We start from the raw sequence: 14,989 nt of genomic DNA on the forward strand, positions 1-14,989 counted from the left end.
ATTGAATACATAATAAATAGCCTACCAACCAAAAAAAGGCCAGGAGCAGATGAATTCACAGCCAAATTCTACCAGATGTACAAAGAAGGGCTAGTACTATTCCTACTGAAACTATTCCAAAAAACTGAGGAGGAGGGACTCCTCCCTAACTCATTCTATGAGGCCAGCATCACTCTGATACCAAAACGTAGCAAGAACACAAGAAAAAAAAGAAAGAAAACTTCGGTCCAACACCCTTGATGAACATGGATGCAAAAATGCTCTACGAAATACTGGAAAATTGAATCCAGCAGCACATCAAAAAGCTAATCCACCATGATCAAGTAGACCTTTCCCCAGGATGCAAGGTTGGTTAGACATATGCAAATCAGTTAACTGTGATTCATCACATAAACAGAACTAAAGGCAAAAGCCACATGATTATCTCAATAGCTACAGAAAAGGCTTTCCATAAAATGCAACACTGCTTCATGTTAAAAACTCTCAATCAACCAGATATTGAAGGACCATATCTCAAAATAATAAGAACCATCTATGACAAACCCACAGCTAACATCATACTGAATGGAAGAAAGCTGGAAGCATTTCCTTTGAAAACCAGCACAAGACAAGGATGCCTCCTCTTACCACTCCTATTCAACAAAGTATTAGAAGTCCTTGCCAGAGTAACCAGGCTAGAGAAAGAAATAAAGGGCATCCAAATAGGACGAGAGAAAGTCAAACTATCCCTGTTTGTAGATGACATGATTTTCTATCTAGGAAACCCCATACTCTTGGCTCAAAAGCTCCTTAAGGTGATAAACAACTTCAGCAAAGTATCAGGATACAAAATCAACATATAAAAATCACTAGCATTTCTATACACCAACAGTCAAGCCGAAAGCCATATTAAGAATGCAATCCCATCCACAATTGCCACACAAAAAAATACAATACCTAGAAACACAGCTATCCGGGGAGATGAAAAATCTCTACAATGAGAACTACAAAACACTGATTGAAGAAATCTAGATAACACAAACATATAATAAAAATTCCACGCTCATGGATAGGAAGAATCAATATCATTAAAATGGCCATACTGCCCAAAACAATTTATAGATTCAATGCAATTGTTACTAAGCTACTATGACATTCATCACAGAACTAGAAAAAGGAATTTTAAAATTCAAACAGGGCTAGGCACAGTGGTTCACACCTGTGATCCCAGCACTCTGGGGGGCTGAGGTTGGTAGTGTTGCTTCAGCCCAGGACTTTGAGACCAGCCTGAGTAATAAGGCAAAACCTTGTCTTTACAAAAACAAACAAACAAAAACAAACAAACAGAAATTAGCTGGGCATGATGGTGTGTGCCTACGGTTCCAGCTACTTGGAAGGTTAAGGAAGGGGAATTGCTGGAGCCTGAAAGTCAAGGCTGCAGTAAGCTGTGATCACACTGTTGCACTCCAGCCTGGGTGAAAGAGCAAGACCCTGTCTCAAGAAAAATAAGGCTGGTGCAGTGAGTCACGCCATAATCCCAGCACTTTGGGAGGCCAAGGGTGGCAGATCACCTGAGGTCAGGAGTTTGAGACCAGCCTGACCCCATCTCTATTCAAAATACAAAAATTAGCCAGGTGTGGGGGAGCAGGCCTGGAGTCCCAGCTACTGGGGAGGCTGAGGCAGGAGAATTGCTTGAACCTGGGAGGCAGAGGTTGCAGTGAGCCAAGATTCTGCCACTGCACTCCAGCCTGGGTAACAGAGTGAAACTCTGTCTCAAAAAATAAATAAATAAAAATAAAATAAAATAAACATTCATATGGAACCAAAAAAGTGCCCAAATAGCCAAGGCAATCCTAAGAAAAAAGAATAAAGTTGGAGGCATCACAGTACCTGACTTCAAACTATACTTCAGGGCTACAGTAAACAAAACAGCATGGTACTGGTACAAAAACAGACACATAGACCAATGGAACAGAAGAAAGAGCACCAAAAATAATGTCACACACCTACAACCATCTGATCTTTGATAAAACTGACAAAAACAAACAATGGAGAAACAACTCCCTATTCATTAAGTGGTGCTGGAATAACTGGCTAGCCATGTGCAGAAGACTGAAACTGGACCCTTTTCTTACACCATATACAAAAATCAACTCAAAATGAATTAAAGACAAATATAAAACCTGAAACTACAAAAACCCTGGAAGACAACCTATGCAATAGCATTCTGGAATAGAACAGACAAAAATTTCACAACAAAAATGCCAAAAAGCAATTGCAACAAAAGCAAAAATTGACAAATGAGAGCTAATGAAGCCAAAGAAAACTAAACAGCTTCTGTACAGCAAAAAAACAACAAAAAAACCTATTGAGTAAACAGAAAACCTATAGAATAGGAGAAAATTTTTGCAAACTATGCATCCGACAAAGGTTTAATATCTAGCACCTAAAAGGAACTTAAACAAATCTACAAGAAAAAAAAAAACCCATTAAAAAGTATGCAAAGAACATGAACAAACGCTTTTAAAAAGAAGACATACATGTGGCCAATAAGCATATGAAAAAAAAGTTCAACATCACTGATCATTAAACAAATACAAATCAAAACCACAATGAGATACCATCTCATACCAGTCAGAATGATTATTATTAAAAAGTCAAAAATTAACAGATGCTGGCAAGGTTGTGGAGAAAAAGGAATGCTTACACACTGTTGGTGGGAGTGTAAATTAGTTCAACCATTGTGGAAATCAGAGTGGCAATTCCTCAAGAAGCTAAAAACAGAACTACCATTTGACCCAGAAATCCCATTACTGGGTATGTACCCAAAGGAATATAAATAATTCTGTAACAAAGACACATGCACGCATATGTTCATTGCGGCACTACTCACAATAGCAAAGACATGGCATCAACCTAAATACCCATCAGTGCTAGGCTGGATAAAGATAATGTGGTACATATACACTATGGAATACTATACAACTGTTAAAAAGGACAAAATCATGTCCTTTGCCGGAACATGGGTGGAGCTGGAGGCCATTATTCTCAGCACACTAACACAGGAACAGAAAACTAAATATTGCACGTTCTTACTTGTAAGTGGGAGCTAAATGATGTAAACACATGGATACATAGAGGGGAACAAGAGACACTGGGGTCTACCTGAGGGTGGAGGGTGAAAGGAGGGATAGGATCAGGAAAAATAACTAATGAGAACTAGGCTTAATACATGGGTGACATAATAATAATAATAATGCTTGGGTACAACAAACCCACATGACATGAGTTTACCTATAAAACAAACCTGCACATGCATCCCTGAACTTAAAATAAAAGTGAAAAAATAAATCATCCAGTCTTTGGTATTCTGTTATGGCAGCACAAAATGGTTTAGGACAAGCAATAACCATGTTTTCCTAACTGCAGTAGCCCTAGTGTTTAGCACATTACAGGTATTTCAGTATTATAAACAAGTCATCAAAATACTAGAGCAAAACTCATCACAAAGTCCACCTTGCTTTGTTCTCCTTAGAATACAGACATGAAAAGCCTAAGGCACAGAGAGCTGGAAAGGAATGGATTGCTAAAGGGACTGCTTTGTAATAGTATACAGCAAGTGCTCTTTCTTTGTCATATGGAATTTTTTCTTTTTCGAGACAGAATCTTACTCTGTTGTCCAGGCTGGTTTCAAACTCCTGGGCTCAAACAATCCTCCCACCTCTGCCTCCCAAAGTGCTGGGATTATAGGCATGAGCCACTGTGCCCAGTCATAATTTTTTAATGTATATTTTCACTAAAGGGACAGAAAATTTTAATAAAATATTTAATAAAAATACTAATTTAATAAATAATTGGCAACTGATAAGCAACTTTTCAGTCCAATTTAAGAAGCAGAAAGAATAATGAAGGGTATTATATTTCTCAAATATTGGGAAAGCATGACACTTTTTGGATCAACATTCCTTTTTTAGTTTCTGAAAATGTGACTGTAAAAGAGTTTTCTCTGTTCTAAATATGACAAGTCAAGAGGCTTCTTGACTCTCTAACCAGTGTCCCAGTTAGAAAGTACTGTATTATGTCAAGTAAATATAAACTTTTACAGGTACAGTATGCCTGTTTTTTATTTTTAACAGGCTCTCACTCTGTTGCCCAGGCTGGAGCGCAGTGTGCAATCAAGGCTCACTGTAGCCTTTACCTCCGGTCTCCAGCGATCCTCCCACCTCAGCCCCCCTAGTAGCTGGGATTACAGGCTCACACTACTACGCCCAACTAATTTGTGTATTTTTTGCAGAGATGGGCTTTTGCCATGTTTCCCAGGCTGGTCTTGAACTCCTGAGCTCAAGTGATCCACCCGCCCTGGCTTCCCAAAGTGCTGGGATTATAGGCTTGAGCCACCACTGTGCCTAGCCATAACTTATTTATTTATTTATTTATTTATTTTTTAAAGTAATCTAGGTCCAATGCTTCAGCCATTTTGGATCAAAAAGCTTCTAAATTCACTTATTCCACTATCCAATTAAACATTTTGAAAATTAAGCACTCATTTCCTGATTTGCCAGGATTAAATTTAGATGCTTGGGTGAACGTGAGTCTTATCTCCCAAGCCATCACTTTTAATTGGCAGCATGTAGAAGGATAAGTGTTTTAGTTGACATCATAGTCTATTGCCATGGAAATATAAACATAGGTTTTTATTAAGCTTGTTTCAAAGCAAGTTTTAGGACTGCAGAGAGACTGGAAGAGAGACAGGAAGTAAATTTTATAAAAAATGTATCCTCTAAATGTTGTAGTGCCCTAGGAGATCAGACCCTCAGTGATCTCATCCAGTCTCATGGCTTTAAATACCATATGCACACTGATGACTCTCAAATTTATATCTCCAGGCTGGACCTCTCCTTTGAACTCCAAACTCTTGTATCTGTCTTCTTGACCTCTTCAGTTGGATGTCTAGTGGGTACTTTAACCCTTCAATGACCACTCTGTGCTCCTGATACAGCCCTCTGGCACCCAACTGTCTCTGCACACAATCTTCTACATTTTAGTAAAGGTCAACTCCCTCTTCCAGTTGCAGAGGCCATAGCACTTAGAGTAATCCTTGACAGATCTCTTACTCTTCAGCATATCCTGTCAACTCTACCCCAAAATATAATCAAAAGATGCTTTCTCTCCACTTGCACTGCTTTCAAGCTACCATCATTTCTTGCCTAGATCGTTGGGATTGACTATGAATTTGTCTCCCTGCTTCTGTTCTTGGGTTCCTTCATGCTATTTATTCTCACATAGCCCTTGGAGAGATCTTATTACAATCAAAATAAGATTATGTCATTCCTGTGCTCAAATCCTCCAATAGCTTTTCATCTCATGCAGAGTATGACTCAATGTCCTTTAATCATTGATTTCTCTCCCGACTCTTTTTTGCTTCTTCAGCCATACTGGACTCCATGATCTTCACTGAATAGGGCCTTCGAGAAATGCTGTTCCCTCAGATTACGACTTGTTTTCTTTCCCCTTTTAGGTCTTTACTCTAAATGACCTTTTGAGCGAGATTTTCTGAAGCCAGTAATCTAAACTTCCTGTTCCCTCCCCCTTTTGTGCTTAATTTTTCTCCTTAGCTTTTATCTAACATACTATACATTTAACTTATTTCTACTAATACTGTCTTGCTAGAATGTAAACTTCATGAGGCAGGGATTTTTGTCTGTGTTTTCACTGCTGTATCCTCTGCACATTGGGAAGTGCCTGGCACATAGTATAAATTCCACAAATATTTGTTGAATGAATAATTGAAAAAAATGGGTGATACATGTCATAAAAAATAAGGATTACTAATGAAAGCACGATTAACAAAGGCCTTTGAGCCTAATGTCTAAAAATGTTCATACATTGTTGGTTTTTTGTGGAAATCTGTCTTTGGAGCATCTTTGCCTTTATGTCTCATAAGACCGGGCATGATTTCTCGTATCTTTGTAATGTGTAACTTTAGAGATGAGTGTTCAAGAAGGAATAGGATAATGAGAAAAATATAGGTGAGTATTAAATGATTTTCCTTGTTTGCCAGGCTGTATGAGCTAATGATTTTTAAAAAATTATTACTACATAAGACTTACTATTCATAGCTGACTGAAATTAGAAATGAAAAAAAGATTATTCATTGATTGAATTAGCAGTGTCTGGCACACAGTAATGTAATATATGAAGTAAGTTGGGCTTGGATGCCATCCAAAAGGGCTTAGTTATTGAAGCAGTTTTATTTCTGAAGTGATACTAAAGAATAGGCATGGGTGTCCAGGCTGGTTACAGTTAAATTTAGGAATAAGGCACAGTAATAAAGATACTATCTTTAGACTTGAAAATTATAAATCCTTAGTTGTTACTCCTTTATAAAGTTAACAATGAATGTACACACTATAAGCTATCATATGTACTGTAGATGAAAAGGGCAATAAACACTAGCCAGAGTTAGAGGTAGAACGACATAGTAGAAAGATAAGGGTTGGGTCCAGGCACAGTGGCTCACCCCTGTAATCCTAGCACTTTGGGAGGCCAAGTAGGAGTATCGCTTGAGCCCAGGAGTTCAAGACCAGCCTGGGCAATATAGTAAGACCCCATTTTTAAAAAAACAAAAAATAGAATATTTTAAAAAATTAAAAAAAGGGAAAAATTGAGAGTCCTGGCTAGCAGCCTTTACTATGCCACTCACTGGCTGTATGATTTGGAGTAAGTCACTGAAGCTCTTTTCCTTATCTCACCTGTAAAATGTGAGGATAGAATGATAGGCTTCAAAGATTCTCTGAGTACTAACTAGAAAAGTTGCACCCAAGTTTATCACAGATGCAGGGTTTGAAATGAAAATCCTATACTCAGATTTCTGTGTTGCAGGATTTTTTACTTCAAGCTTAACCACTGTGGTAGCAAAAACAACATACTCTCTGCTCACCTACCACAAAGGATGTCCACAATGAATCCCCAGAATTTGTGAATATAATTTCCCCTTGTTACATGGCAAGGGAAATTAAGCTTGCTAATAAGCTACCATAAAATAAAGAGATTATTGGCTGAGTGCGGTGGCTCACGCCTATAATCCCAGCACTTTGGGAGGCTGAGGCAGGTGGCTCATGAGGCCAAGAGATCAAGACCATCCTGGCCAACATGGTGAAACCCCATCTCTACTAAAAATATAAAAATTAGCTGGGGGTAGTGGTGCATGCCTATAATCCCAGCTACTCAGGAGGCTGAGGCAGGAGAATTGCTTGAACCTGGGAGGGAGAGGTTGCAGTGAGCCGAGATCGCGCCACTGCACTCCAGCCTGGGTGACAGAGTGAGAGGCTGTCTCAAAAAAAAAAAAAAAAAAAAAAAGAGAAAGAAAAATAACAAGATAATCCTGAATTATCTGGTTGGGCCTAACGTAATCACAAGAGTTCTTATAATGTAGAAGAGGGAGCCAGAAGACTGGCGGTCAGAGTGACGTGATGTGAGAAAGACCTACCAGCCACTGCTGGCTTTGAAGATGGAGGAAGGGGCCACGATGAGCCTCTGAAAGCTGCAAAAGGATAGAAAACAGATTCTCCTCCAGGTCCTCTAGAATGGGGCCCAGCCCTGCTGACACCTTGATTTTAGCCCAGTGAAACCGATATCAGACGTCTGACCTCCAGAACTGTAAAAAAATAAATTTGTATTATTCTGTTTTGTAATTTGTCACAGTGGCAGTAAATAACTAATATAATCATGATATGCACTATAACTAGAAAAGTTGCACCCAAGTTTATCCCAGATGCAGGGCTTTAAATGAAAATCCTATATTCAGATTTCTGTAAAGATCTTCAGAGTCATAAATAATGAGAGACCATGAAAAGTTTGTAGAAAAGCTGCAGGAATTAGTAGAGAGGGTCTATGCGGGAATACAATTTTTACTAATGATTCATGTCAAGAGAAGAAACTTGGATATTTTATGAAGGAAAGAATGTGGCAAGAGAAGTTTAAAAAATTACCCACAATATAGGAATTTCTTATCTAAAAACTGAAGAACAAGGATAAATAATTTCCAAATTTTTCTAGCTCTGAAATAAGATTGTAAAATCCTGATAGATGCTAAAATGGGCCTTTGACACCACTCCCCTACCCCACCCCACAAAGTACTATAGTTATTTTTAGTATCTGATGGTCAAGCTTCACAGAAAGCTCTTAGTTTGATAACAAGGAATTGGCTCTGAATTTCAACCCTGACACTTTTGTTAAGGTAGGGTGTATGAGAAAACTTTAATTTTCTTCGTTTCTTTGGAGACCAGAGTTTCACTCTTGTTGTCAAGGCTGGAGTGCAATGGCACAATCTCGGCTCACTGCAACCTTTACCTCCTGTATTCAAGCAATTCTCCTGCCTCAGCCTCTTGAGTGGCTGGGATCACAGGGGCCAGCTACCATGTCCGGCTAATTTTTGTATTTTTAGTAGAGATGGGGTTTCACCATGTTGGCCAGGCTGGTCTCAAACTCCTGATCTCAGGTGATCCGCCTGCCTCGGCCTCCCAAAGTGCTGGGATTACAGGCATGAGCCACTGCGCCTGGCCTGCTTTAATTTTCTAGCTCTTTTGCCACTTCACGTATAAAATCATGGTAAACATTTAGCTAGGTGGATTTTCCATGGAATGAATAATTTTAGATGAAGGTTTACTGAAGGTTTATTCCTTTATGTTACTAAACTTTATGTATTTTTGATGAAACTATTTCTAAAGTGAAATACATGCCCTCTTTTTACATAAAATTTAATACGTACTATATAACCTTTTCTTGAAAAGAGTCATTACAAGTAAAATCAATTGCTATACAGTATTGTGTTGTAAGCACAGTGATATTCTTTCTACACAGGTGTCTGTGAACTACGGCCTGCAGGCTGTTCTTGTAAGGCTGGGAGGTAAGAATAATTTTTACATTTTAAAAATGTTGTTAAAAAATGTGATCTAGATAATATATGGCTTGCAAAGCCTCAAATATTTATCTGGCCCTTTACAGAAAAGCTGACTGACTCTTGCTCTAGAAAAACATATACAAGTCTCTTCAACAAATGTCTCCAACTAGACTGAGTTTTATCCTCTGTCACCAAAGGAAAGTATTTTTATTTTGACCTATCGTCTGACAAAATAGTTTAAATATTTGTGGAAAAATAAAGCTCATTGGCATTTAAAACTCTTTTGTTGCTTCTTCTTGTTACACAGTCTCCTACTCACCCTCCAGTTTTCATCAGTCACTGTAGCTGCCTCTAGCAGTCGCTCCTCTCTACTCTCACCTTTCTAATCTCAGTGGAAATTTGATAACACAGCTTACCAATATTTTAAGGTAAGATTAAATTGGTTACATGAAGACCCTAGAACTATTTTCTGAGTAGAATACAGGTGGTTTGGTGCAGCAATTTGGTGACTTATTTTGATTGCCCCAACGCCTTTTTCTTTAGTTCCACGTTCTCTATTGCCCTTTGGAAAAGCAACATTTCAGGACAGATGAGGTGTTACTGCAGTATACCTGATCATTTTTATAACATAAAAGTAGCATTACATCTGAAAAGATATTAATCAAAAGACTGAACTGCAGTAACTGGAGTGGTAGGATTTTCTTGGAATATCTGAATTTATTACTACTTTTACAATGAACAGACATTACTTAATTTAAAAAAAGATAAATCAGAAGGATCTGTCTACTCAGTCTTACTGACCTAACAATCTTTATTTGGCATATTTTCTATCACAATTTGGTCATAGTTTTTAGTGGTTGTAAATATTGTTTGTTTTTATTTTGATTCATACTTGGCTTGCTAAAAAATACGCTGTAAATATAAAATACTGCAGTAATGCCAACAATCAACATGGTGAAAGGTGACAGTCTTTTTGACTTCTGTTCGATTCATTATTTTATACAATAAATTTGGATAATGTTACGCTTGACAAAACACTTTACTTCATTTAGTCCTCACAACATCCCTGTGAGGTAGGCACATTCTCGGAGGTAAAATGACGTGGGCAAAGTCTTCTGGCTCGTTTGGGGAAAGGCTCAGCAGCCGGGCCAAGAAAGGTCTTCGGGGGCGCAAGTATTTGGAGGGTAGGTCTTTTGGGGGGCGCTTTTAGTAATGTTAGAGCTTTCACTAAACCCTGGCCTCTTATGTCCTCTCCCCTGACATTTACCTTTACAGACTCAAATTCTTGCACGCCGGGAAGGCAGGCTGAGGGCTGCGAAAACCTGCAGCTCATACCCAAAGCTAGCACTGTCCATCCCTGGAGACCCAGCGCCAAAGAGCTCCGCTGGGCGCACAGCGCACGGCTCTACTCCTCCCCCGAGCCGCAGACTGAGTACTGGTCCCAGACTAACCTGACTAGGTCGGTCATGCAGGAGCCCACCACTACCACCGCCGCCACCTCCTCCTGCCACTGCTTCCGGGGTTCCCCAGACGCCGCCATCGCTCAAAGGTGCTGCTGTCCAACCTGGACTCTGACCTCTGCCCTTTGCCCGATCCAGTAACCAGAGACGCCGCTCCTGCCCTCCCTAACGACGCGGGCCTTTCAGACGCCTACGCGGGTCGCCCACCTGACTGCCCGAAATTACCCCGCCCACCAAGTACCCCTCTTCTTCCCGGAATAGTCTCCGTGCACAGCCTCACGTAACAGAGCCCTTCTGATATGGCGAGACTCCGCGCTCTTCGCCACGCACCGGCAGGCGCTGAGGAATGAACTGTCAGGCACCGCGGGGACGCCTTTCCGAGTGCCCGGCTTCGCGCGGCGCGGCGGCGCGCACGCCGGCCTGCTTCAGGGCGCAGAGGGGGCGGGGCGGGACGTCCGGGGAGTGCGCACGCATCCGGCCCGCGGCGCGCGCGCAGGTCGGTGCGTCGGTCGGGGGCGCGCTCGGGTACCTGTACCCCACGTAGTCGCCGGTTACCGATCGGACTAAGTTCCAGGTACCTGGACTGGGGCTGGTGCGGGGAGGTTGGATCCCAAGTCGCACAGGTGGCGTGGAAAACCGTGGTTTAAATATGGCCAGAGGACTCGACTCCTCTTCCTATGGGGAAGGCCCCTGTTCCAAAGATGCCCTTCTCATCCCCATCACGCTGATCCCCTCAAGAACGAACCCCCAAGGCCAGAGGCGTCTCTTTCTCCATATCTGGCTCATCCCATAGTCCCTGTAAAGCCCTAGTATCAGTTCCTTATTGCCTGATGAGGGGAATCATACAGTTTGGGAGCGGGGAGAGTGTCCCTTTTAAGACGTCCCTAGAGTAGGGTGGTCATTCTTCGGGTCTGAGATAACTTGTTTTTCTCGAATGTTGCCCCTTGGGGAAATTGCTTCCCCAGTGTAACTTCCCTCGTGCGCTTCATGACGTTGACGTGACGCAGCAGGATGCCACCCCTTTCCGTTCCATGACGTCAGCAGGGCACATGTTTCCGTGTTTGTCATCTCATTTTAATTGCAAGAACCTGGATGGTGCTTTAGACGTCTTTGTATTCTCCAGACCTCCCATCAAAGGACCTTATGTAACTTTATTTTGGGGTAGCAGACCCTTGCAAAAATTGTAATTTTGCATTTTCCTTTTGCAATACGTCAAAATCAGGAAATATAAATTGCAGAAGAAGCATTCAGGAGACTCTGACCACCGTAAATATTTGCATATCTGGGGTGTATTATAGTGCTGCCATGCGTAGGAGTTACTACTGGTGGTGACCACTGTCCACGTACTTGGTTCACTGCACCAAAGGACCAGTGTTTTTGGCTAAGTGACCTCTGATTTTGGAGTCATTGTATTCCTTACCACCCCTGCACTTTTTTTTTAGAGAAGTCACACCTCTTCGTGGTTGAAATTGATTTTAATACTGCTTGAAACTTTGCACCGTCAAAAAATAAATAATAAAGAGATTTTTTTCCCCCTGGAAATAAAGAGAATTCATTCCCTAAGGTGTCATCCTAAAGTCATGACAGTTGCTGAATTAGAATGGATTGTTGTCACTTTTCAAGTGTTGTTTCAAGTAACCTTGTTTCAAGCGAGGTTGTTCCCTTGAACATTTGACTAGTGATTCACTCAGCCCGGGTTCAGCAGTAGGCCAGCAATAGTCCAGTTTGTTTCTAGTGATAAAGCAGTCATTTGTTTAAATTCACTACTTTTTGTCTGTTCAAATTTTATAAGATATACAGTTTAAAAAATCACCTGGATGTTTTTCTCTTTGGTGATTGAAGTTATCAATGTTTATTTGAGAGGAAGATGGATATAGTAGACTTGGAAAATCTGGATTCGAATCCTGATCCTCTTGCTTCCAACGTTGAACAAGTTAGTTTATTTTGCTAAGCTTTAATTTTCTGTTTGTCAAGTTTTCTTTAGCTTCCATTTGTCAGATGGGAACAATTATTGTTCTCAGGGAACAGAGTTGTTGGGAGGTAAATGAAATTACAGATAGAGGTGAGTAATATAATGCCTGATAGTGGGTAGATGTTTAGAATATGTTGGTTCTGTTTCCTTCTTTTGTAGAAACAGACAAAATAATAATAGGTACTGTGGGAAGAAAACACAGAAGAACAATTTTGTAGTATAAGTGAGACCCCTTTGCTTTTTTAAAAGATGGGTATATTTGAGCTTAGCATATGATTTTGATAAACATCCCTTCAAGAATTGTGACATAGAAATAAAGGTGGAAATGTTGGAGAATAGAAAAAAATAGGCTTCAAAATTATGATGTGGATTAGTACACTTTTCACAATCAAATTATAATAATTACCCATATCATCTGCAAAATGGGAATTAAAATACTTTCTTTACTACCCCAGGCTTGTGAAGATCAACTGCAGTAATGTATATGGATGGTCCTTATAAGTAATAAAGTGATTTAAAAGTACATGATTTTTATGATTGGTAGTAAAGTGTTTGATGTTTAGTCTTTGAATGAGAGAATAGTCGGGGGGGCATCTGTTAAGAAGAAGAGCTTGTTTTATATTTTACAGAAAGGATGATTTTGGAGCTGAAGTTTAAGTATAAAGGTGTTAATCTCAAAGATACTTCTGGGTGTCATAACTATATAAGGTCAAAGTGTTTTTATTTTTTGAAATATCACTGTAGTCCTTCCCTTTATTACTATCTGAAATAATAAACTGAAACAGGTTCACTTTTCAACATTTATTTTAGCAGGGACTTGTACGTTTTCATGTGGTATTATGTATGAAAACTAGAACCAGAACATCATTTACTGGTAACTTGCTGGAAATTAATTTTCTTTTGATGTGGCATTATTCTTGAAAATTGAGGAAGGAAACGATCATTTGAATTGACTTATTCCTCTGAAGGAAGAGGCTTTCATTTAGAAATCTATTAAGAAGAATTCCTATACTCCCTCCCCCAACCCCATGAGTTTCCATGTAATTTAGATATGATGTATCAGTTCCACTTTTTGTGGTTTTAAGTGTAAGGATTTAGTGCCTTAAAGTCAAATACTTTAAGATCCACGTTAGTCTGTGTTGCTTGATAGCTGCATAGGTGTATGTTTTCATAATTTAATTGTCAAGTAGATTTTTGCTATATCTATTCCTTGGATTTTGTTATATCTCTTCCCTACCAAATTTTTTTGGGGAGGGCACATTATCTTCTCTCCATACTGAAGTACTTCTCTAACCTTTGTCCCCTTACTCATTTATTTATTTAAAAAAAGTTTGATAAATTTTGAGTGTTTAGCATATGCCAGGTATTTTTGTTAAACCCTAGGCATTCAAAACATAGTCCTTGCAGGAAAGGGATCACGTAAACAGACTACCCTGTGGATGGAAAGGTTATTAAGAAAGGTATATCGGTAAATAATTTCTCGTAAGTAATAGCTGCAAGCAGGTTAGCTTATTGTATAGTTTTCTTTTTTTCCTTTTTTTTTTCTTTTTTGAGATGGAGTTTCACTCTTGTTGCCCAGGCTGGAGTGCAGTGGCGTGATCTTGGCTCACTGCAACCTCCACCTCCTGGGTTCAAGCGATTCTCCTGCCTCAGCCTCCAGAGTAGCTGGGATTATAGGCATGCACCACTACGCCTGGCTGAATTTTTTTTTTTTTTTTTTTTTAAAGTAGAGACAGTGTTTCTTCATTTTGGTCAGGCTGGTATCGAACTCTCGAACTCAGGTGATCCGCCTGCCTTGGCCTCCCAAAGTGCTGGGATTACAGGTGTGAGCTACTGCACCTGGCCTGTAGAGTTTTATTTGGTATTATCCATCAAGCTTTTACTCCTTGTGGGGACACACAGGGAGAGATTGCTAACCCAGTGATGTGTGTGTTTTTGTGTTGGGACAGAGTTGTTAGCAAAGGCTTCTTGGACTCAAATAAAGTAGAATGAGCCAGTTGTGTGACAGAGTGGGACCATATTAAGTACAGTGTGGCAGTGTGGAAAATCAGCTTTGGGAAGGAAGAGGGAATCGTATTTCAGCGGTTCCTTCTGTTCCTGAAAAGCAGTGGTATAGTCCCTATCCTGAGCAGCTGAGCTGCAGTGAGGTGGTTTTTTTCTGGAGGATCACTGGAAGAGTCTGCTCTAGAGATGGGAAATGAGGCATTTATTCATGTAAGAGAAGCTCCTTTGTGCTGCTTAGTTTTCAAGAAGCGTGTTGTCTAGTTCATTTGTAAACTCTGATCATCATTCTTTCCATTTTCTGCTTTCAGTGGTAATTTACAAGTCAAGTTAAAATGTCCCCAGAAGTGGCCTTGAACCGAATTTCTCCAATGCTCTCCCCTTTCATATCTAGCGTGGTCCGGAATGGAAAAGTGGGACTGGATGCTACAAACTGTTTGAGGATAACTGACTTGAAATCTGGGTATGTATCAGTATGAATTCAGTGTATGTCCCAAAACCACTTCAATCTTTACCTAATGATAGTCCTTCCTTACCAGATTCGTAAAAATTAGCCACCGCAGAAACCCACCAAGTCATTATCTCATCATACGTTGATTCAGAAGGTTTTATTCAATTCTTGACATTTTATCTTTCATTTTATTTGTGTTTTGGGCCATTGTTTTATGACCAGAA

The 14,989-nt window shown here is 40.0% G+C and overlaps 2 protein-coding genes across 12 annotated transcripts in view; one reads left to right on the top strand and one right to left on the bottom strand.

Moving 5' to 3' along the window:
* RBKS (ribokinase) overlaps positions 1–10,610 on the bottom strand; it is a 99,003-nt gene extending 88,393 nt beyond the window's left edge. For all 7 annotated transcript variants that reach the window (XR_004257250.1, XR_004257251.1, XM_032239493.1 and 4 more), the window contains exon 1: positions 10,333–10,610. Coding sequence is in view for 5 of the 7 variants with exons in the window: in XM_032239493.1 (XP_032095384.1) it covers positions 10,333–10,421 (89 nt within the window). In the remaining 2 variants the exon portion in view is untranslated. The remainder of the gene's footprint in view (positions 1–10,332) is intronic.
* Positions 10,611–10,694: 84 nt separating this feature from the next.
* Positions 10,695–14,989, top strand: part of BABAM2 (BRISC and BRCA1 A complex member 2) — a 450,034-nt gene continuing 445,739 nt past the window's right edge. For 3 of the 5 annotated variants that reach the window (XM_032239490.1, XM_032239488.1, XM_032239489.1), the window contains exons 1-2: positions 10,695–10,915; positions 14,626–14,777. In XM_032239490.1, the coding sequence (XP_032095381.1) occupies positions 14,650–14,777 (128 nt within the window). In that variant the 5' untranslated portion in view covers positions 10,695–10,915; positions 14,626–14,649. The remainder of the gene's footprint in view (positions 10,916–14,625; positions 14,778–14,989) is intronic. The other 2 variants (XM_032239491.1, XM_032239492.1) reach the window with 1 other exon arrangement.

The sequence above is a fragment of the Sapajus apella genome, unplaced genomic scaffold (assembly GCF_009761245.1).
Source record: "Sapajus apella isolate SASKATOON/1434 unplaced genomic scaffold, GSC_monkey_1.0 scaffold44, whole genome shotgun sequence".
Taxonomy (NCBI): Eukaryota; Metazoa; Chordata; class Mammalia; order Primates; family Cebidae; genus Sapajus; species Sapajus apella.